The sequence below is a fragment of the Bombus bifarius genome, unplaced genomic scaffold (assembly GCF_011952205.1).
Source record: "Bombus bifarius isolate JDL3187 unplaced genomic scaffold, Bbif_JDL3187 scf7180000007970, whole genome shotgun sequence".
In the NCBI taxonomy this organism is placed as follows: Eukaryota; Metazoa; Arthropoda; class Insecta; order Hymenoptera; family Apidae; genus Bombus; species Bombus bifarius.
The window spans coordinates 4,046,590-4,067,273 of NW_022884356.1; the positions used below are offsets into that span (position 1 = coordinate 4,046,590).

The following is a 20,684-nucleotide window of genomic DNA, read 5'->3' on the forward strand; positions in this document are numbered from 1 at the left end:
ATGCTTATGAAGTAAGATAAATAAATGAAATTCGATGTACTGATTCAATTTATGTGCAGTAAGGTGATTTACAGTAAAAGGAAAAAAAAACAATGTCAAGAAATATCTCTATACGAATAAAATCGAGAAAATAGGTGATAATAAAATTATCCGATATTGAAGTGAAGATAATTTTAATGCAAATTAAGTATTAATATTGTAAGAAGGGGAGAAAATTCGTTCGATCAATAGTTTATCACAATGTAATCGTTAATGATTGACACAAAGCTGCCTCTGATGCCAATAATCTCGTAAAACGATATTTTAAATAGGAAATATGTATAAGATATTTGACGAAAAATGTGTAATAAAGTAACGAATATATAAATGAAAAAAGGAAATATCAAATAATTTCATTCTTCTCTTCATTTGATGATTAACAAGAGTAACAACAAAAAATATCACGTAAGAATATATCATAGGAAATAACGTAAAAAATAACAAGTCCTTCGTTCTTTCTACAAATTCGATAATACTTTGACTGCCTTTGTACGTTACATTGTTTCAACTCAAAGAACAAATTATTCAAAAGAATTTCCGAATATCTGCAAATTACGTAAAGAAAGTATAAATATTCTATAAATTCAGTAACATTTAACGCTACTGTATTTCACACTGTTTTAATTTAAAGATAATAAATTATTCAAAATAATTAAAAATTGTTAGCAAAGAACCAGAGAAAAGGTTAAAAAAAAAAAAAAAAAAATTTTGAAATCGGAAATCTACAGGTTGTTTTACGAACATTTACCTTGTCTGAAAGATTGGCTCCGTTCGGAAAAATCCCAACCTTACCCGAGTACTGTGATGGTGTACCCCTGGCGCACGCTCTCAACCAGTACCGAAAAGTTCTCGAGGCGGGACTTTGCGCAAATGATTCGGACAAAACCGCATGTACAGGAAACGTAACCAGTAGCCGGTGGTAGTGGCGAGGATGGCGATGATGGCGGTGGTAGAGGGACACGATTGCCCGATCGTGACCGTAGTAGCAACATGGGGTAAAGGTGCGAGCGAGCGAAAAACTGGAGAAAGGGAATAAACGAGTGAGATAAATTGACGAGTGGGAGCGACCAAGAAATATAAACAGCGAAACAGGGAAGAAAATATCATACCATTTGCGTGTTGGAAGAGGATGGCCTGAGCTCGAGGTAGATGGAAAGGGAGGTAAAGGTGGGTGGCGGTGGTGGTGGCGGCAAAGGAGAAAAAGGGGGGCTGCGGAGGTGAGAAGGTAGGAGAACCAGCCTCTGCCAGTATCCACGTGTTCAGTGTAGTAGCGCGTTATGACCCGGATGTTAGATCGTAGCTGCAGTTTTGCGAGAACCTGCCGACCCGGATGTCTCGTTCGTCGTCTACAAGTGATCCGCTACTAATGTCCTCCTGGTTACCGAAATATGTTCAATCGGTAAGTAATGCTCGGTCACGTGATCGACGTGGCGAACGATACATTTAACGCATTCGCTTATCTCTCGACCATTGACCGTCGATTCTGATTCCTACCCCTTTAGCGCCTTCGACAGTGGCATTCGTCACACTGTAGATTGTATTCGATCAGTTCGCAGAAATTTAAATTTCGATGTACCTTTTTTTTTTCGATCGAAACGATGGGGGATTAACTGTTATCCTTCTCTTATATAGTATTGTATTATATTTTATTTTATAATGGTTTAATTTTCCGTCAGTGATATAAAAACAGTCGCTCGAGCATATCTTTACGTATCTTTAATAATTAATGTAAGTTTGTAGAGATTAATGTTAGTTTCCATTTGCATGAATGTAAACAATTCTTACATATATATATGTATGCATTGTGTGCGTATGTTCTGTTATCTGCAAGGAATCGGTTAGAAGTAGTAGAAATGTCCGTTGAACGCGCGTCAATTTCGTAAGTAGATTCAACCGTCCGGCAAAGTATAGCGTATCGGTAACATCTGAGTGTGCTTGAAGGATAGATGCGAGCAAATCAACGAAAGGTGCCAGCAAACTTCGAAGGGACCTGATAAATGCCGAAATCGCCAACTTACGTGATTTACTGCCATTACCGCCCTCGACTCGTCAGAGGCTTTCCCAGTTACAGCTTATGGCCTTGGTCTGCGTATTTCTTCGAAAAGCCAATTACTTTCAACAAGGTAAGCATCAAAGGATAAATTTAATTGAGTTGTTTAACTAAAGAGTCGGAAAAATTTGGAAACCGGAAGATTTTTAGGTATATACGTTAACGATATCCTTATCGTGATCGCGCGTTACGTTTGTTCTCATCGAGTCGATCATCTTGGTATTCGGTTAATGCGTAAAAGACCATGGTTATTACGCGAGTGACTATGTTTTTGTGGTATTCGAGTGATTTTTTTTTAAACGGTACTCGGCAACCGCCATGTTTGATTCCGGAAAACTCTATACCGCGAAAACAAATATTACTCGCTTACTTTAACATAATTTCGATATTTTGATTTTGTTACTATTATTTATATAAAATTCGATAGAAAAGGAGTCGTTTGATATAGATACAGTTACATTTTGCATAAATATTTCTGGATAGATACGAGTAAGCTATGTAATTACCATGCTTTAAAAAAATCTACGACCATCGGCACGAGAAAGTTGCGAAGTACAATTAGAAGTAGAAAGAAATGCTTTTCATAGACTGACTGGTTTGTTTAGTTTAATAATTTGTTGAATACACGCGATGCGAGTCGGAGAAGAGGCACATGGTTCGTTTCTGATTATCGCGTACGTATGTTGTTTCATCGATTTTCAGCGGTTCTTGTATCCGAAAGCCTAAAATTAAATATTTAACTGGCCCACAGTCGCTTCCCTGATTCTACAACTTAGTAATTTGTAAAGAAACGACTAATACTGTATTCTCGATCTTAAGTAATTACACTTTTACTTTATAATAATACATCGTAGAAAACTTTGTCGAAGAATTATCTATATCTATAACTTACGAAGTTAAAATCTAAATGTAAAATCAAAAGTGAGGATTTTATGGATCTTCGCTATGTATAGCATTCTTAAATGCTTTATAAATCGTTATAAATCATCATCAGTTTACGAAGCATAGATTTCAGTGTACAATCTGCGTAAGAAAATACTGTATTGTTTTTCATAATTAAATGAATAAAACGAAATTTGTAGAATATGACAAAGAAACACTAGATGTTGTAATAATTTTCATTGTGCATAGACAACGGTTGTTATTCATGAATATATAATACATTAATTGTTAATTTCCCTAATACTACAAAGAATTTCGTTGTGCATAAAATAACTGACTTTATAATAGATATGAAAAACTGTTGAGATGCAAAGATAAAAAATTGCGAATGCTTTTGCGCATACTTGCTGCACGGTGAACGCTATGCCTTTGTTTCATGGCGAGACGCTTGTCGTTTTAATTTTTACATTCTCCGTCTTCCAGTAGACTTGTACGTCACCGCAAAAACCAATATCAAAATATCAGTAACTGTATTAGTTATTTCAAGGTGGTAAGTGGTAGATAATCGTAGTGACCAAAATAGCATTATCGATTATTGCAGTTGTTTTTAAAAATATAAATATTATAGGAACAGCGATACTGATTATTTTCAACTTTTAATGCTCGAATAATAAATGTACGAATATGTTGATCTAATACCACGAAACAGACAAGTTAATGCAGTGGTATGTTATACATTAATGTCCATAACAAAATGATCTTTAAAATGAATTATTAACGACTCAGGCCACTAAATTATAACTACATTGTTCATAAAGTTACATCGTTTGACATGACATATAAGTAATTTCACGAGTCAAGTTCTGTATTATCTAAATAATTGTTCACCCTTTGCGTCTCCATAATTTCACAGTTATACCACTTTTTCATTACTTTTGAGACAATTCCTTGACAATGTACAGTGTTAAAAATAGAAGAAGTAAAAAACTATCGATATGTTATCAAGTTACAAAAGTGGATTAACATAGAAAGTTTTCGAGGTTCTCTGTTTGTTTGTCTAGACTTCGACTTTTCAAACTCGGATCGTACAAACTCTTGCACATTACCGAATCTTGCTTTTCGTCTATTATACTTTAAAAAATTCTGTTCTATTTGCAACTCTTGTTTCACTCATAATATCGTAAACATGTATGGTCCAACGATCTCTTGAACCGAAACAACAAAATTACATTATCGACAATTCAAATACATTTCAAACGGAAATTTAAAGATGCAAAAATATACAGAAGGCACATGATACGGAGAAGTATAGAAAATATCCAACCTAAGTATTCGTTCCAACTAGACTGCGAATATTTATAGAAAAATACATATCTCCATAGACACAATGAAGGAAGTAGAACATAAACGAGCTTTTTAATATTAATTCTTTGAGTATCACATAATTTTACATATTATATACATTCTGAACATTTTTGTACTTTCAAATTTTCCATAAACACGTAAAGATCCGCAGTCTAGCTACGATATCCACAGGGCGAAGCAAATCTCCGCTTAAATATCGCTTCAATGTATTCAGAAATACTTCCACGAACATTCTTGGTGAATAATGATAAGTATTTATAATTTCTAACAGGGAAGTTACTGGTATTTTAATAATCCTAATGTCGATCGAACGTTTCGTAGGAATAAGGATCGATCGTTTGACAAGAATATTAAACGGTCGTTCGAGCATCAAAAACTTCGGGCATCTCCGTTGTGCAAGCGTAGAGAGTAATATATAGGTAAAAGGTAGGGAGGTAGGTAAGGCAAGAAGGTAAGATCGGCGTACATTCAAACTCAGCGGAGTCTAAGCGCGAGTTCCGGGTGATCCGCTGACCTGTCGGCCTTTGCAACAACACTCTCACGCTCCTGTAACCCATACTCCCTCTGTATCGTCTCTCCACTCTCCGTCGTTCTTTCTTTCTCTCCTACATACTCATTGTTTCACAGTATTCGATACTATAGTCCCGTGTAGCGCCGTTTGTAAACGTACCCGTACTGCATTAGCATACGCTTCTTTCCCTCTCCTCTTTCTCGCTCCTTTTTTCTTTCCCTAGGTCTCTTTCCCCGGGACAATCATGGAAAACGCGCAGACCCAACGAATTTTCTGTCGTTACTCTTTGGTTTCCTTGCATTTCGATCGCTTATGCCCCTTTTTCATGGCGGACGAAGGAAGATTTCGATAGAGGGGAGGGGATTTGATTATATTTCCATCAAACTCGATGTGCTTTGAGAAATATCGCTTTGGTTATATCTTGGTTGAGCGATCCCGAGGAAAAGTAGCACATATGTATTCAATTTGAAGAAATTACGGATAGAGTTAAACTCTGAAAGCTTTCGGTATCGAAATCTTTTAGACAAAGGAATTTTGAAACAACGCGCTATTCTAATTACTTTAATCGAACTATTTATATCGACGACGTTATCGAAGCTTTATCACTTAATTTATATTTATTATTTTTCTCGTTATCCTATGTTTACATACGAGATGTTATCCATAAAGCTATTTTATAGTTATTGAGATAAACGGGATCTTATCTGGAAAAGTTTTAAGCTGGAATGTTTATGAATAATAAAAGCAACGCTAACGATAAGATCCTAGCAATACAGACGTTGCTTTCATACACCATTTTTGAACATCGTAATAACTTTATGTTATCATACGCGAAGCTTAAGTTTTATAACGTATTGTATAACAGTCATAAACGTTTCTAATCCATCAATTTTGATGATGTTACGCGAGTAACTTCAATTTTAATTCACGAACATGCATTTATGTACCATTAACATTTGTAGATTTATTACAGAGTGATCCATAACTGATGTTAATTATAAAAATGTCAATAACGAAATGAAAACTGTTTTTATCTTAATCCTTGATCGATCTATTTTCCTAAATCTAACATTTCGTACGAAAATTAAAAAAATATATTGGATGAGACCATCCTCAGATCTTTAATTAATTACTGAACGTTGAATAATACATTGATTGTATTTTTTTGTTTCAGCCTTGAAAAACTGTCCGTCCGACTCTTCGAATATCCCGACCCCTAACATTGGATTTTCAAAAGTAATATTGTTTATCATGATATCGCATTGTATTTTTGACCGTTAGTTGCTGCGGTACAAATGTTGGCCATACAATGCATGCAATTTTTCAGGCCATGTCCGGATTTATAATGATGATGACCCAGCAAGGGAAACTGTTGTATATATCGGAAAATGCGGCAGAATATCTTGGACACTCTATGGTAAAGTAATTGCAAAGACACAACAATTATGGTAATCGAACATATTAAGAATTCACTAAGACAAACATAAAATAATTGCTTCTAAATGTTTCGTTGTTCATGACAAAACGAAAGATGTGATACTACATATAATATACGTACATAATTTGTCAGAGAAATTAAATTTAATTCAATGTTCTACATTGCACAATGTATTTTAGGAGGATTTGCTTATCCACGGGGATAGTGTTTACGACGTAATAGACAAGCAAGATCACATGGTTGTACAAAATCAATTATCTAGAAATAGTCCAATTCCAAGCGATAGAAGATTGTTTCTTTGTCGGATCAACGTATCCAGGAATTCTCGGAGGCAACTTCGTTTCGGTGATCAAAAAGTAAGTTTTGTATTTAGTCGAAATAATAATATATTTTTTTTTAAATTCAATAAACTTCTCTTTGTCCCTTCCTTAACGTCGAATAAGAAATTCTTGTTTTAATTTTATTTCACGTTATGCTTGCAATTATATATTCTGAATGTTTATTTTTTGTTTCCTAATGTTATCTTTTTGGCAGTGTATAGTATATTATTTGTGCGTTTAGTTTTATCGTTATTTTTTATAGGTGGTTTTAGTTGAAGGCCATTTTTTACCTTTCGTTCCTGTTTGTAATCGAAATGAGTTTGTTTTCCTTGCTTCCTGTACACCCGTTGTTTTGCCAGAAACTAGAGAAAGTATCGTGCAGGGCGCGACAAATATTTTCACCACCATTCACTCTATGGATATGAAATACCTTCATATCGATAAAACGTAACATTTTTATTTCTTTGTTTGAAAAATATAAAAGATTCCAATGATCTTGGAAAGTAGAATACATTTTTGTTGAATGATTTTGTTGAATTTTCAGTGCTGAAAGCCATTTGGAATACACCCGTAACGAATTAGTAAATATGTCATGGTATAATTTATTACACTGGGATTCGATACGAACAGCATATTGCAAACATCAGACTGGTACGTTCATAGAAATTTAAAATAGTTCAACTTTCCAGTTTATCTTTAATCGAAAACAAATGTAAATACATTTTACTATGTTTTTCTTCAATTTCAAAAATATGAAATAGAGACTCATTTAAAAATGAAACGATACGTCTTAATATTTAAAACATTTGAAAGTTTCGATATCATCCACGGTTGTTTCAGTTATTCAATCTGATCAAGAACGGTCAGCAACTGCATTGTTGAGACTGCAAAGCCGTTCCGGACGGTGGTTCTGGGTGCACTGCGTTTTACAAGTCAAAGATACTTCCGAAGAATGTCAACATCCTATCATTGTGTGCACGAATCAAGTTCTGAGGTGCGTTCCCATATATCTAATTTTCATTTCCGAATATTTCTCACTTTCTTCCTTTCATATTGGAGAGTAATGAATTTCGTATCCGCTAAATAGAATGTTCAAGATCATGTACAAAATATATCCATCCTTTTCTTATAAATTAAATAGATAATACGAGGGTAATTATTAATAATTATTTTAGTAATTATTAGTTAAATAAAGGTGGTAACGGTTATAACAAAAAGCGTGTTCGGTGTAATGCACTATTACAGTGACAGGGAGGCGGAAGTCATGCGTTCAAGTTCCTGGCTGTACCAGTATTCATCCCAAACTAAATTTACTTACACCATCTGCTCCGGGAGTCAGAACCGCGGTGTGCCATATGCTACCGGGAGCCAAAGTAATCAGCAACAAGATTACAGTCGTTCCTTATCCCACGCACATAACAACGACACGCAACATTCTCCTGATATACGAAATTCAGAGCAGGATCCGCACAATTCGTCGAAGACACAGTTAAAGGATTACGCAACTAGAAATCCACGAGAGGATGCAGAACCGGTTGATATGTCGATCAGTAGTAGCGAGCATGAGAATAGGAACGTACACATGAATATTCAACATGGTCACTATGCGCTTGGTCAATTCACCGATAGGTACAAAGCGCATCATAAAAATTCATTAAATTTGAGCGGTTATCGCGCAAAATTTATGCAATGTCACAGCCAATACAGTATGGACACGTTGTCGCCCAAGTACTATATCACGGACTTAGATAAGGAGTACTGTTGTAACGAGAGGAATAGCAGCCATAAACGACTTCCGGGTAAAGCGTTATCCACGACGACAGGATCGACAGCAGATCCGTCGGAGTTACCCATGGAACATTGGAATTCGAGTCCAGTTTGGTCGGACACTTTGCAAAGGGTACCGGATGTCGTTCACCAGGAACTTAGCCCATACGTAGCGACGCCAACTACGCCGGTCGACACTCCAGACTCCGAGCTACATCCGGAAACTCCAATTTTTAATTTCGATTGGGCGGCCGAACAGCATGTGCCCAATTTGAAGATCACGTTTCGTAGCTCGAATCAGGGGCCCAGGAAAGTCCAGGATGTTCAACCCATCACGTTGCAGTTACCACGGAAAAAGGGCCAGTCCATGAATGATTCTAAAGACTTTCCTAAATAAGACTGTGCACTTGTTTAATTGGTGCTTTACAGTTAGATAGGCAAATATTTGTTTTTTCTTTAAGTAGGTATAACTTTGTAAGTTTGAGAGTTCGAGTCTGTGAGTAGGATGAAAGTTGGTATAGATCAGTTACAGGTTACATTAGAAGAATTTGTAAAAAATTGAAAGAAGGAAAGATCAATTTTGAATTGGTGACAGTCGATCCATTAAATTAGTTCCTAATATAATAATATTGAGAGATTTAAGATTGACTGGTATCATACAAGATTGGAATTGATTTTTTAATCAGATTATTTTTCAATTAGAGTAAAAATGATGCATATAGTAATTTCGTAATTTTTCTTAAAAAGAAACTTGTTTCCTCGTTGGATTGAAAGCTATCATCAGTATTAATTAAAATCTGCTTGCTGGTAACAGAGATTTATGGGTAAGATGCCATAAAGTATTAGGGTAATTAATAAAAGGTAGACGTGGAAATTTTGTCATATACGTAGAAATATCGATCGCAAGAGTACCTAATTTTTTTAGTGGTAAAAAAAGTACTTTAACTAGCGTTTAAAGGTTTTATAGAAGAAATTTTAGGAAAAATGTTGAAATACAGCTTTTTAGAATCAGTTTTAGCCGAAGTTCAAGAAGAAGGAATGTCCATTAATAAAGAATATTTTCAATGTTCATTGAAGTTATTAAACTGCAACCAATGTCCTTTCTCAGATTTCCTCCTTTCTTTTTCCTAACCTTCAAAAATAAATTAATATCTACGTAGCAGATTTTTGATTTAAATGTTATTAAACATTTACATACAATAAAGAGAAGACAAAATATGTTTTAGAAAGGACATTTTACTCAATTAATTATTTAATTTTAATTTTTAGTATTAACATTATTTTATATTGTACTTTCAATATATAATCCTACAGTAATTAGTATTCTCTGGTACTGATTTAAATTTGTAGAATTTAATAGAAATTTTATGGTAATTAGACTCAGTTTGTTTTAATTACTTGTCAATGCATATGTACATATTTCGAGTGTACATTTACATATCTACCTGCATTAACTAGGGATATTTTTTTGCTTTCTTAGATACACCAGAAGATGTCGCTTCGTTCAACGCTTCGATATCGTTCTCAAACGCATTAAAACGTTACAGTTTGAAAATACATATTATCTGCAATATCGTTTGAATTATAAATGAAATATTTTTCATTACTTGTCAATATATTTGTCTTGTTATGATTCTAGATATACATAATATTACATGAGTATAATAATTTATATAGAAATGTATTTCATTTTACGATGTTTTAACGTTTTAATTATACGATGTATTATTATATTACATTCATATCAAATTAGGAAACAAAATTTTTTCCAAAAACATAATTAATTATTTGTTATGAATAAAGTATGAAATATTTTAATGAACATTCATTTGCTAAATGTAACTAGAGAGGGCGTAAAAGAATGAAACTTAATAAACCGTTATAGTATTCCCCCTCTTGAGGCATACTGTGGATGAAAACCACGGTGTGTACGATCGTGATGAAAACGCCTATACGAAGAAACGTATGGCTTCTAAGTATAGTTAGTATATTGTGCGTGAAGGTTAGGAGCAAGTAAGCGATCAAACGTGGGTTAGGTGAAAATAACAGCTCCTATCACAATGTAGCGTATAATAATGTTTTTGTGATATTACAATAGTAAACGTATATCGATATACGCGTAGATAAAACATCCGTGTGATTCACCACGGAATACATGGATGTTGCGAACGGACAAAAGCCCCTCAGTGAGTGTAATTTACAATTTATTCAATGTAATTTATGAAATTTTATTTTATTTCCAAATAAATTAAATATTTTAATCCGTCTAATAAAATATTTGTATAGAAATCATTTTTAAAAATTTGAACGTTTATTAAAGCGTCGTCTTGTATTTATTCATACATATACAAAAAGTTAATTACTCTTTCAATGATATAACTACATACGATTATGGAAATTTGTTCACCTTATTTATTGAAACTAGTTTTTTTTATTTGCTATTCATTTAATATTTATTTCGTATTTTATGACGAATTACACAATTTATTGGATAAATTTTATAATTTAGGTGGGCAACCTTCTGCCACTGGTGGTTCAGGGATGGATAAGGGAAAAGAGTGGCAGATGGAATTGCTTATGGAAAAATTACGTTCCAAAGCTTCTACATTCAAACCCTTGGTGGAAACCGCCAAAAATTTACGAATGGCTATGTTGGTAAGCGACTTGTAATATTTTGACAAATTGTATTTGGGTAAACATTAATATTTTTTATTATTTTTAATAGGACAAAAGGTTTGCAATTGATAGTGCCGAGAAAAGCCAACTACAAAAATGTTTGGATACTTTACAACATTCCATTAAAGTAACGTCTTTACAATCCATGGTAGAACGTTTGGAGAGTTTAACTAGACAATTAGGGTAAATATTTGTGAACAATCTATTTTAAGAAAACTTAAATTAGATAATTTGGTCAACATTTGTATTGTAATTGCGTTACAGCTTAAAGTTTATGATGTCTGGTCCACCAGGCACAGAATTGTTTATCTCCTCTGATATGTTCTTTTTGGAAGTTCTTTTGGAGCCATCAGGTGTAGTTAAAGATGTTAAAATTCATCACGAAGGGAAAAACGAACAGCAAGTATGGATTATTAGTTTTTGTAAGAAAATAATGTTTTAAATATATTTTATTATATAATAATTCTTAATGAAATTTTTGCAGAGCTGTGATGTATTGGTGTCTTGTTTGTCAAGAGGAGATTTCCTTGATTTTACAGTACAATTAGAAGGTTTAGCTTCAATATATCAATTAAATGCTGATAAGAAGGTAAAATGTAAAGCATTTAGTGCTTTACAGTCACTGGAGGCTGATCTGGGTATCTTAGCTCAATTGCAAACATTTATAAAAGAACCTTTTAATCTTGTTCATAAAAGCCCAGTTGGTTAGTGTCAAATCATATTTATTTTTATAAGATTAAGGAGATACAAATTTCCATGGTAAAACAATGATTTTTTATTCCAGGAATCCTTGAACGAAGAAGAGGTGGTCATGCTATGAAGCTAACATACTTTGTTTCTCCTTACGATTTAATAGATCAGGAGAATCGTACCTGTGATGCATTGAATTCGGAGGTAGTTATCAAGCGAAAGATTGGTCATTCCGTTACTGTTTGTATGGAAGGTTCGACTGCTCACAAGTTGCCTACATCTAGTATCATAACTGTAAATAGAAGTCCTACAGGAAAAAGGTTTGTAGTTTTTTACGAAATACATACATTGCATTGGTCTTAATGATCAATTTCTAATTGATAACTAATATTTTGTAGTACTCCATCATATGCTCCGTTAACTGGTACAAATTCGTCGGTATTACCCGCTTGCTTTGTATTGAAGCTCGCCAAGAAAATGCCGATGTGCATGGAACTAGTGCGTAGGATACAGAAAGTAACAGAATTAGAATGTGGAGACATATCTGCTCCCCATCCATTACTTAGTTTAATTATTCAGCATGCCAGTGAAGGACAACAGGATTGTCGGAATAACAGAGGACTTTATGTTGTATGTGAAACATTTTATGTGATATTTGATAATTAAAATCTTATGATATTTTAAACGTTACTTTCTATTACAGACATTACCGGATCAACAGCACTGTTATTTCATGACAGAGAACAAAAATATGGAAGGTGTGTTAGTGTGTAGTATTCCTTTCACTCATCCGGCGCATGTCCCACAAATCTTGGTATACTTGCGTCAACAAGCGCTCTTTAATACGTTAATCGCTAGTTGCGTTAGACCTATGGCTCGGCAAGATCCAGAACATGCAACTATATTCGAAGTAAGCGCTTTATCATGGCAACACATATCGGTAAGTTTGGAGCATCCTTTCGAGGAGACAATGGCAACAGCAGAATTGGATTTGACGGATATCTCTGCGCTCAAGTGCAAATTGTATGGCATAAGTATAACGAACACGGAACAAACGTCAGATCTGACGGGAAAAGTTTTGCAGAAGTGTTTAAGTATACCTCTGACAATGAGAATTCTCATGAAGTCGTGGGAGAGTCGTGACTCTTTAAGTACGATGAACAATCTGAATAGCGGAAATGGAAGCTATAATGTAAATCTCGGTTCCGGAAAAGATCAAAACAGTCAGAATGGTTCCGGGATGCCCGACTTCACTAATGGAGAAACAAAAATCAAACAGGAACCTGGGTTGAATAATGGAAATGGAACAATGGGCAGGCAACAGTTGTCGCAACAGCAGCAGCAACAACAGCAACAGCAACAACAGCAGTCTTTTTTAGATGCCGGAACGGAGAATAGTATCGGGTTTCCGTCGTATTCCGGCCAATCCGATACCGCGACTACTGCTATGTTAAATCCATTACAATTGGGAGCGTTACTTGGACAGGCAAAAAACTCTATGACCAATCCAATGAATGAACGTACAAAAAAAACACGTAAAAGAAAAACCGCGGATGGTATTTGGCGAAGTCCCAAAAGAAAGGGAGACGAGAGTGCTGAAATATTATTGGAAAGTTCTAGTTCAGATTCTACGCCCCTAGGTACACCAACCGGTGGTAGAGAAAATTTAAACGAGACAAGAACGTCTACGCCAACATCAGCTACGAGCTTAACCAGTGGTTTGGATTTTTCTAATTTGGATCCAACGGATATTTTAGGAACGGATAAGAGCTCCGATTATGATATTGACAACGAGAGCGAGATAACGGAAGTTCACGATTTACAAGATGTGGAAGAATTGATCAAACGCGATCGCAAATCGAGGAAGAGAGAGGAGAAAAAGAGTCCTATTATTTTTGAAGAGAACAAAAGTCTGGTGCCGCCATCCGTAAGTATAACGCCAATTTCAAGCAGTAGTTTGGGTCAGACTACGAACTATAACTCTGTACTTACGGGGATGGGTTTGGAAAGGAGGCCAGGCATTGAAATAATACCAATAGCATCGTCACCGCAAACCACTTTACCGAGCTCTATTACTATAACCCCAATAGCTGGGCCGACACAGTCGAAAAGTTTGACGGATGAACGTAGAGAACGAAAAAGTTCCAAGGGCAAGTCGACAGAGGATAAGGGGAAGTTGGAAAAAAGACGTAAGCGTAAGAGGGAGGACAGCCCTATGGGACCGCCGCCGGATAAAATACCATCTAAACAAGATCCTTTGTCGAAACCAGTTTCAGTGAGCATAAAACCGACTGAATCGCCGCCAAATTTGAGTTCACGACCGTCATCACCTGCCGCGACATTGCGAAAATTTAGTCCGTCTCCGACGCACACCAGTCCACTTGCTCTCGTAGGTAAGTCCAGTCCTACATTGAAACAGTCAACAAACAAGCCAGTGCAAAGTCCAAAGCACTCTCCGGTCTACAGCAGTAGTCCCAAACATACGCCAGTACCTGCGAGTGTGAGTCCGAAACACGGCACTTCGTCACCAAAGCACGGCAGTTCAGCGAGCACTGGTAAACCGAGTATGTCTGCGCTGAAATCTGCGGCGAATTCACCATCCAGTAAAACCACTGATTCTGGACAATCAAAAATAAAATCTTCGTCGTCGTCGAGCAAAGACTCCAATCGAGAGAAGGAGAGAAAAACATCGTCTTTAGCCTTCGGTGGATCGAGTGGTCATCAGAGTCCGAAGACGAAGTCTTCCAGTGGTAAGTTAAAACAACTGGAATTAATTCCTAGCGGGGAAACGCAATCTACTTTGCCTAGCAGTGGAGGCAGTACACCACCATCGGGCAATTCTGAACTTGGAAAGTCAGCCATCGCTCAACAAGCGAGAAATAGAAAGGGCTCGTTGAGTGCCGTTATCGATAAGCTGAAGAACGCTCAGCATTGTACGGATGATGGTGGCAACGGTGGGACGAAGTCAGCAACTAGTGGAAGTGGTAATTCAGGCGGTCAGAAAGAAAGAAATGTTGGAAGCTCCTCGAATAAGACCGCAGAAGGAAAGTGTATTAGTAAAAATTCATCTATGGATACGAAAAATCCTGCAGAGTATATGGTAAAGCATAGTTCCGATGGAATGAAGATAACAATTAATAAAACTCGCACGAAAGATTCCAAGTCTGGTACGAATCTTAAATTGTCTTCTTCCTCGACGTCTGTCGCTACTGGAACGTCTTCGAGTTCGTCCACATCGTCGACAGCCATATCAGGTAATGGTTCTCCGAAAACGCACACTGGTTTGAAGCCAGGGGTAAGTTCCGGTCCTGCATCAAAGAAACCACCGTCTCAAACATCCCCAAAGCTATCTGGATCCTCCTCTTCCGGTTCTGGCGGTAGTAGTGGAAACAAAGCAAATCTCATAGGACAAAAGATGTTGTCTGCCTTGAAGTCTATTTCTGGGTCGAATTCTGGAAGCGGTAACGGATCTGGAGGAATCAGTGTTGGGAGTAGCGGTAGTAGTGGATTACTTTCTAAAAATGTGATGTCATCTAAATCTTCTTCGAGTTCTCCGAAAACAGCAAGTTCCGGTGTGACGGATCTCAGTCGAAATCGTGATAAATCCCGATTATCAAAGTCTAGCGACAAAAGTATATTTCCCTCAAAAGGAATCGGGGATACTAGAAAATCAAGTCCGTCGGGATTACGAGAGGAGAGCGAGAGCGAAAGAGCGTTCAAGCTGCTGGCTGCTCACGCTTCCATGTCGAATTTATCGAATTTACCCAATTTACCGCCGCAGTTAGTCGTCGAAGGTCTCATGAAACAGCTGGATACTAAATTTCAAATACCCAAATTGTCCGCTAGAGCTAACGCAGACTCTAGCGACAAGAAATCAGAGAAACTATCCATGCTTCCCGATAGTGGGAAAACGTTGGACAATCTTGCCACAAAACAGACGTCGGAACAGGGGAAACTACAAACTTTATCGAACACGTCGAGCACCGCTTCTAAGACAGCTTCAGAGGATCAATCGAGCCAGGGTAGAAGAGACCATGTACAAACGAAACCTGACAATCTTTCCATGACAAGCGCTGCCTCGGTAATAAATCTCGGTACGGACAGCACCAGTAACCTTCTACTTCCTAGTTTATCTAGTGGAAGCTCGCACGATTTGGACGTTCCTACGAATCTCTCGATGCAGTCAACCGAGAACGAATCCCGCGACAAGGAGCCACCGATGAGTAGGACTAGCACGCAATTTCTGAGTAGCAGTTTAAATTCCACTGTTGTTGGTAAAGACGATACTAGTGGTCCGGTAATGGCCGTTCTATCCAAAGCATCTGATTCACAGCCTAATAGTAAATCCGTCTACCCCACGATGATGACGACAGGCACGATAACTAGCGGTAACGGTACAGCTACAACGAGTTCCGGTAGCGGAACCTCAGAAAGCTTGAATCTAAGTATCAAGCCAGTGGACGTTACGATGACAAAGTACAAATCCGACGAGAAGAAGCAACAACCATCGCAGCAGTCTCAGCAGCAGCAACAGCCTCAGCCACCTCAGCCGCAACAGCAACAATCTCAACAACAAACGTCACAGTCACAACAGTCTCAGCAGCAACAAATACAAACACCGCAAGTTCCGTCTTCCGGAGGATCTTCCTCTTCGTCTTCATTGGGAACAACGGTGTCTTCGGAGGGTTCCTCGAGTACGATGAAGCCTCCTGGCACCGAGATACCCACAACGACGTCTCAAGAAGCTGCTGAAATGCTTCTGGACTTTTCTACGCCGAAGGAGGTAGCTAAGAGCCTGAACTTCACCAGTATCCCCGAGCGGGCCATGACCCAGGCAGCTTCGGTTCGCAGGAATACGCCACCACCTCCACCGCCTGCCTTTCCAGCGAGTCCTTCCGTGAGTGTGCACATCGTGAAAAGTCCTGCACCCTCGCCGAGGGTCATCCCGCCCTCGCCTCACTCCGCTTCGCCGTGCATCACCGATGACGAGTTGATGGACGAGGCGCTGGTGGGAATGGGCAAATGAAGGTTACTGAAACTGTAGATTTAATTTTAGCCGCGACTGGTACAGGGTGTCCTGAAAGGCTGGCTGACTGGCTGCTGTTGAATTAGTCGGTCCTGCTCCGCTGTGCTCCACGTTTTCGACCGTTCTTTCTCAAATATGATATCGTGGTGCACAGCCTGGAATTGTCGTCGAGTTAATTGGCGCTCCTCGAGTTTTTGAAACATTGGGTGAAGGAATGTCTTTATGAGATGATCTTTAACAATTTGGTATCTTTGTTGTATCTACCTTTTAATTTCTTTTTGGTTGCTTGATCAGTAGAAAGTAGAGATAAAGAATGAAGCTCACAGGCGAAAAATATGGTAAGATATTTCTCGTTTTTTTTATAGAGGAGCAATTTTGAAATTCAATTTCTTGACATCTAATTCTACATCAAAGCTATCTTTGTGCATTTGACTTTGAGATTAAGTATATGGATTTCTCACCATCTTGAGTGTATAAAAGTATTAATAACGTTAGTTACTTAGTTAGTATAGACTATTATTAATTAAATTAAATTAACATAGAGTTTATATCTCTTCAAATCTATCAGATTACGCCCTTTTTTAGTTCGTCCATATCAAAAAATTTCTTTTTAGTTATCGACTGATAAAAAAATGAGGAAATCAATAAAAGTAAAGTCATATCTTTTTTGTGTAGTCTTCAAATGCCATGGAAATATAATTCTTTTATATGTTTGGTAGTTTTTGTTCAATCTTATCTTTCACGATTTTAAGCGAAAATGTATGCGTTTGTATTTGAGTATTTATTACTGCATGTTATTTACAAAGATATGAAAGATTGTTGTATCCAAATTTAGTATTCAACATCGTTTCGTATTAATTATTAGTATTGATCGATCCTGCCCAATCTACAGTTACGGTTCTTACACTTTCCTGATGATATCCAAATAAATTTATGAAACTGGCTAATCACAATAAAGAAAACATGCTGTTTTAAGAATCAGATGTGAACAAAACAGATCGTTCGGATCTTAGATTATTTAAATCTTTTAAATAATTAATTTTATCTAATCTGTAGGCTACGAGAGATTGAAGAACAATTTGATTTGATCGAGCCTGTTATCAATTCCAGAATTGAGTACGTGTAAAAGGAAATATCTTTTTTTACCATATTTTGTTTTCTTTAACTAGACAAATATCTTTGTAAATTAATATTCATTTACACAAACATTTTCGCTCAAATTATGTACGTTTTGTAAATTATGGAAATATTATCTCAGATCTTACGAATGTTAGAAGAATTTGTATGTTCGAAAATATATCTTCCTACGAGTTATGCGTTAAGAATTCTCAGACGAGCGCATTACTTATGTTTCTCAAAGGTTAAGTAATTGATAAATGTCAGAAGGGGACACCCTGTATATAGCAGAGAATTTTCACTTCTCCTGAAATGTCCTGCCGAATATAAATATAGTTTACGTCCCCGTATGCGAATCTCGAGCAAGTTCAATTTTCTTATCCATATGTACATATATATATATAAATATATATATAATATAACTATATAAAAGAAAGCATACAGAAAAAAAGAAGAAGGAGAAATGAAAAAGAGAAATTGGGAGAAAGAGAAAAACAAGCGGTCCCTTTGTAAAGATACTTTACAGATATAGAAACGAAGATTTAACCAGCGTGTATATCAAAGTGATTTATTATTATAAATAAAATTCATATGCCGTGATTGACTCTAGGCTAGCAATAAAACAATTGTTTATAGATTTCTAAGAGAGAGAAAGATAGCGTGTGTGAAAAAGAGTGAACGCTGTACTAAATGATTGCGACATACGAGGAATAATATAGACAAGGACATAACGAGTTATTTTCGATAGAAATCCATGTTGGACAATATTTATAAGGGCACCGTAGAATGGGCATATGGTATTAAATATATTGACAGGATATTTCTCGATTGGCGTATTTCATATATCTGGAATTTTTACTAGTCACAAAATATAAACGTTTCAAAGATAATAATAATTTTACGGAAAATTTATTTATATTTGAAATTATGGAGATATTTGAAGAAACGGAAGAATGATTGATTATATCAAATACTATGTTGTTATGAACATAAATTTTGCCCGTTTTTCATCAGAAATTTCTCAAGTTATATGGAATACACTATTTTGAAAATATCATGGATACGGAGAAATTTTGTTCGACGAGGAGCCGTGAGAAAGGTAGATTATATAGCCAATTTATCGAGTCCTTTATCTTTACCTTCCTGTTCTTGTACTTGCTTCAATTGTCCTTCCTCGTAACGGTGTCCTTCGGCAGTTTACAACGAAGAAAAGTCAGTGCTTCGATATTGCAAAAGTTGTTTCCACAGTTCAAGCAATTCTCGTTTGACAAATTGTATGAATATTTATGAAGAAGAAAAAAGAGACAGAAAAGGAAAGAAAAATAAATCAACGTTTGTTAACGAAAAATGATCTTCGTCACGTATTAACGATAAAACTTTGTATCGACAGTGAGAATTAATCGCATAGTTTCGTTTAACACGATGTTTCGTTTTCACAAAAAAAATAAAGATATTTCAGAACGAATGGGTTTCTGACGAAAGAAAGTCACGAAGCATCGAAGGACACGTCGCGATGATGAAAATTGAGCTTGTAAACAATTTTCTGTAAACGAGTTCACAAAATTTTTACGGAATCTTATTGGAATCAATACGTTTTGATTGGAATATTTTTCAAGTGTCCTCAGTGTTTCAGCTGCGTGGTGGAAAATTGTGAATCGAAGAAATAAACGGAAGGGGAGAGATAGTAGGTACCAAGTGCCAAGTAGAGGTAAAAAAGAAGAAAGGAAGAACGACAATTTTTGAGGATGGAGTTTTAATCCTTTGTGCTTTGATGCTTCCTACTATCTTCGTTTCAATATGGAATTGATTATCTCACGAAATTAATGTTTCTAAATAAACTAATTTTTATTTAATTTCCAAATCGTCAGATTTGTTTCACTTAAATTTGGCTAATAATTAATATTATTTTTCAGGATATTGTGTTTTTCAAAGGATTGAAATTCTGATCTTAAGAAAATGACGTTGTCTTTGTACAAATTAGGCAAAAATGTTTCGGTTTAAAGATTGAATAAACGTCAGATGTATCAATCTGTGTTGCATTTATTCGATGTTTGAACCCAAGATTAAAACAAGAGAACAGACACAGAAGTTATATGAATAAAGTAAGCGAGTTATATGTCTGTTGCGGATAATTAAGAAATATTAGAGAAAAAGCGAGAGTAAGAGAGAGAAGATTAGAAGTGAATTAAAATAACGACGTACAGATCATTTTCCATGTGTAAATTTGATGAAAATTGTATTTTCGAGCGGGAGTACCGTACCGTAGACAATACTTTGCTCCGATGGATAAAAGAAAAAAAAAAGAAGAAGATAAGATGAGAGGAATAAAGAAATTCTTGAAGAGGAAATTGTCCGGTGCTCCCGAGGGAAAAATATGGTTTATTTTTTCAATACTCACGATGGTGTACATAGACCTAGAAGGCGTTTGCGCCGCGTAAACGGTGCTGTAATAAAATAAAAAATATACAAATACGATAACTGATAAATATTGAATTTAATTAATTCAACGTGAACGAAAGGAAGAAAGATATGAGAATGTGAAAGATGCTCAGTTAGCGACCATTTGATTATTTCTATAATTATTTATTTGAACACAGGTACAAATAATGCAATTTTGTTTTTATTATTTATCCCTCTTCTCCGAGATATTCCGAATGAAATATATCCTGGCAAAACTTACCAAATTGTGCATCAGCTGTGAAGAAGAAAAAAGAGGAGTAAGAATGCAAGCGATATAAGTTCAATTTTGAAAGTTTGAAATCTTTTATCACCTGTTTCTTCAATCTTCCACCAAAGTGTTAAAC

The 20,684-nt window shown here is 36.1% G+C and overlaps 2 protein-coding genes across 6 annotated transcripts; both read left to right on the forward strand.

The window, feature by feature from the left end:
• Positions 1-1,270: 1,270 nt before the first annotated feature.
• LOC117211818 (neuronal PAS domain-containing protein 4) lies at positions 1,271-9,481 on the forward strand. Of its 2 annotated transcripts, none has more exons than XM_033456064.1 (9): positions 1,271-1,438; positions 1,986-2,162; positions 6,022-6,083; positions 6,175-6,264; positions 6,465-6,641; positions 6,868-7,052; positions 7,150-7,256; positions 7,446-7,599; positions 7,851-8,769. In XM_033456064.1, exons 2-9 carry the CDS (start codon positions 2,114-2,116, stop codon positions 8,767-8,769), a joined length of 1,743 nt encoding a protein of 580 aa, XP_033311955.1. In that variant the 5' UTR covers positions 1,271-1,438; positions 1,986-2,113. The 2 variants fall into 2 exon arrangements, with proteins under 2 accessions (XP_033311955.1, XP_033311952.1); XM_033456061.1 differs by having other exon boundaries at positions 1,274-1,438; positions 1,981-2,162; positions 7,851-9,481.
• Positions 9,482-10,267: 786 nt separating this feature from the next.
• On the forward strand, positions 10,268-20,492 carry LOC117210715 (mediator of RNA polymerase II transcription subunit 1). 4 transcript variants are annotated; one of them, XM_033454017.1, is made up of 9 exons: positions 10,268-10,385; positions 10,471-10,558; positions 10,882-11,027; positions 11,098-11,231; positions 11,313-11,451; positions 11,533-11,752; positions 11,833-12,058; positions 12,137-12,368; positions 12,442-20,492. In XM_033454017.1, exons 2-9 carry the CDS (start codon positions 10,528-10,530, stop codon positions 16,762-16,764), a joined length of 5,451 nt encoding a protein of 1,816 aa, XP_033309908.1. In that variant the 5' UTR covers positions 10,268-10,385; positions 10,471-10,527; the 3' UTR covers positions 16,765-20,492. The 4 variants fall into 4 exon arrangements, with proteins under 4 accessions (XP_033309908.1, XP_033309917.1, XP_033309924.1 ...); XM_033454033.1 differs by having other exon boundaries at positions 10,270-10,558; positions 12,442-16,635; positions 16,795-20,492; XM_033454026.1 differs by lacking the exon at positions 10,471-10,558 and having other exon boundaries at positions 10,269-10,385.
• The last annotated feature ends 192 nt before the right edge of the window (positions 20,493-20,684 follow it).

Excerpts from the sequence above, each read along its gene's own strand:
- LOC117211818 (XM_033456061.1), top strand. Across the intron at positions 6,265-6,464 it reads AATATCTTGGACACTCTATG|GAGGATTTGCTTATCCACGG; the intron begins GTAAAGTAATTG and ends AATGTATTTTAG. Across the intron at positions 6,642-6,867 it reads TTCGTTTCGGTGATCAAAAA|GTGGTTTTAGTTGAAGGCCA; the intron begins GTAAGTTTTGTA and ends TATTTTTTATAG.
- LOC117210715 (XM_033454017.1), top strand. The coding sequence starts at position 10,528 with ATGGATGTTGCGAACGGACAAAAGCCCCTCA. Across the intron at positions 10,559-10,881 it reads GAACGGACAAAAGCCCCTCA|GTGGGCAACCTTCTGCCACT; the intron begins GTGAGTGTAATT and ends TTTATAATTTAG. Across the intron at positions 11,452-11,532 it reads AAGGGAAAAACGAACAGCAA|AGCTGTGATGTATTGGTGTC; the intron begins GTATGGATTATT and ends AAATTTTTGCAG.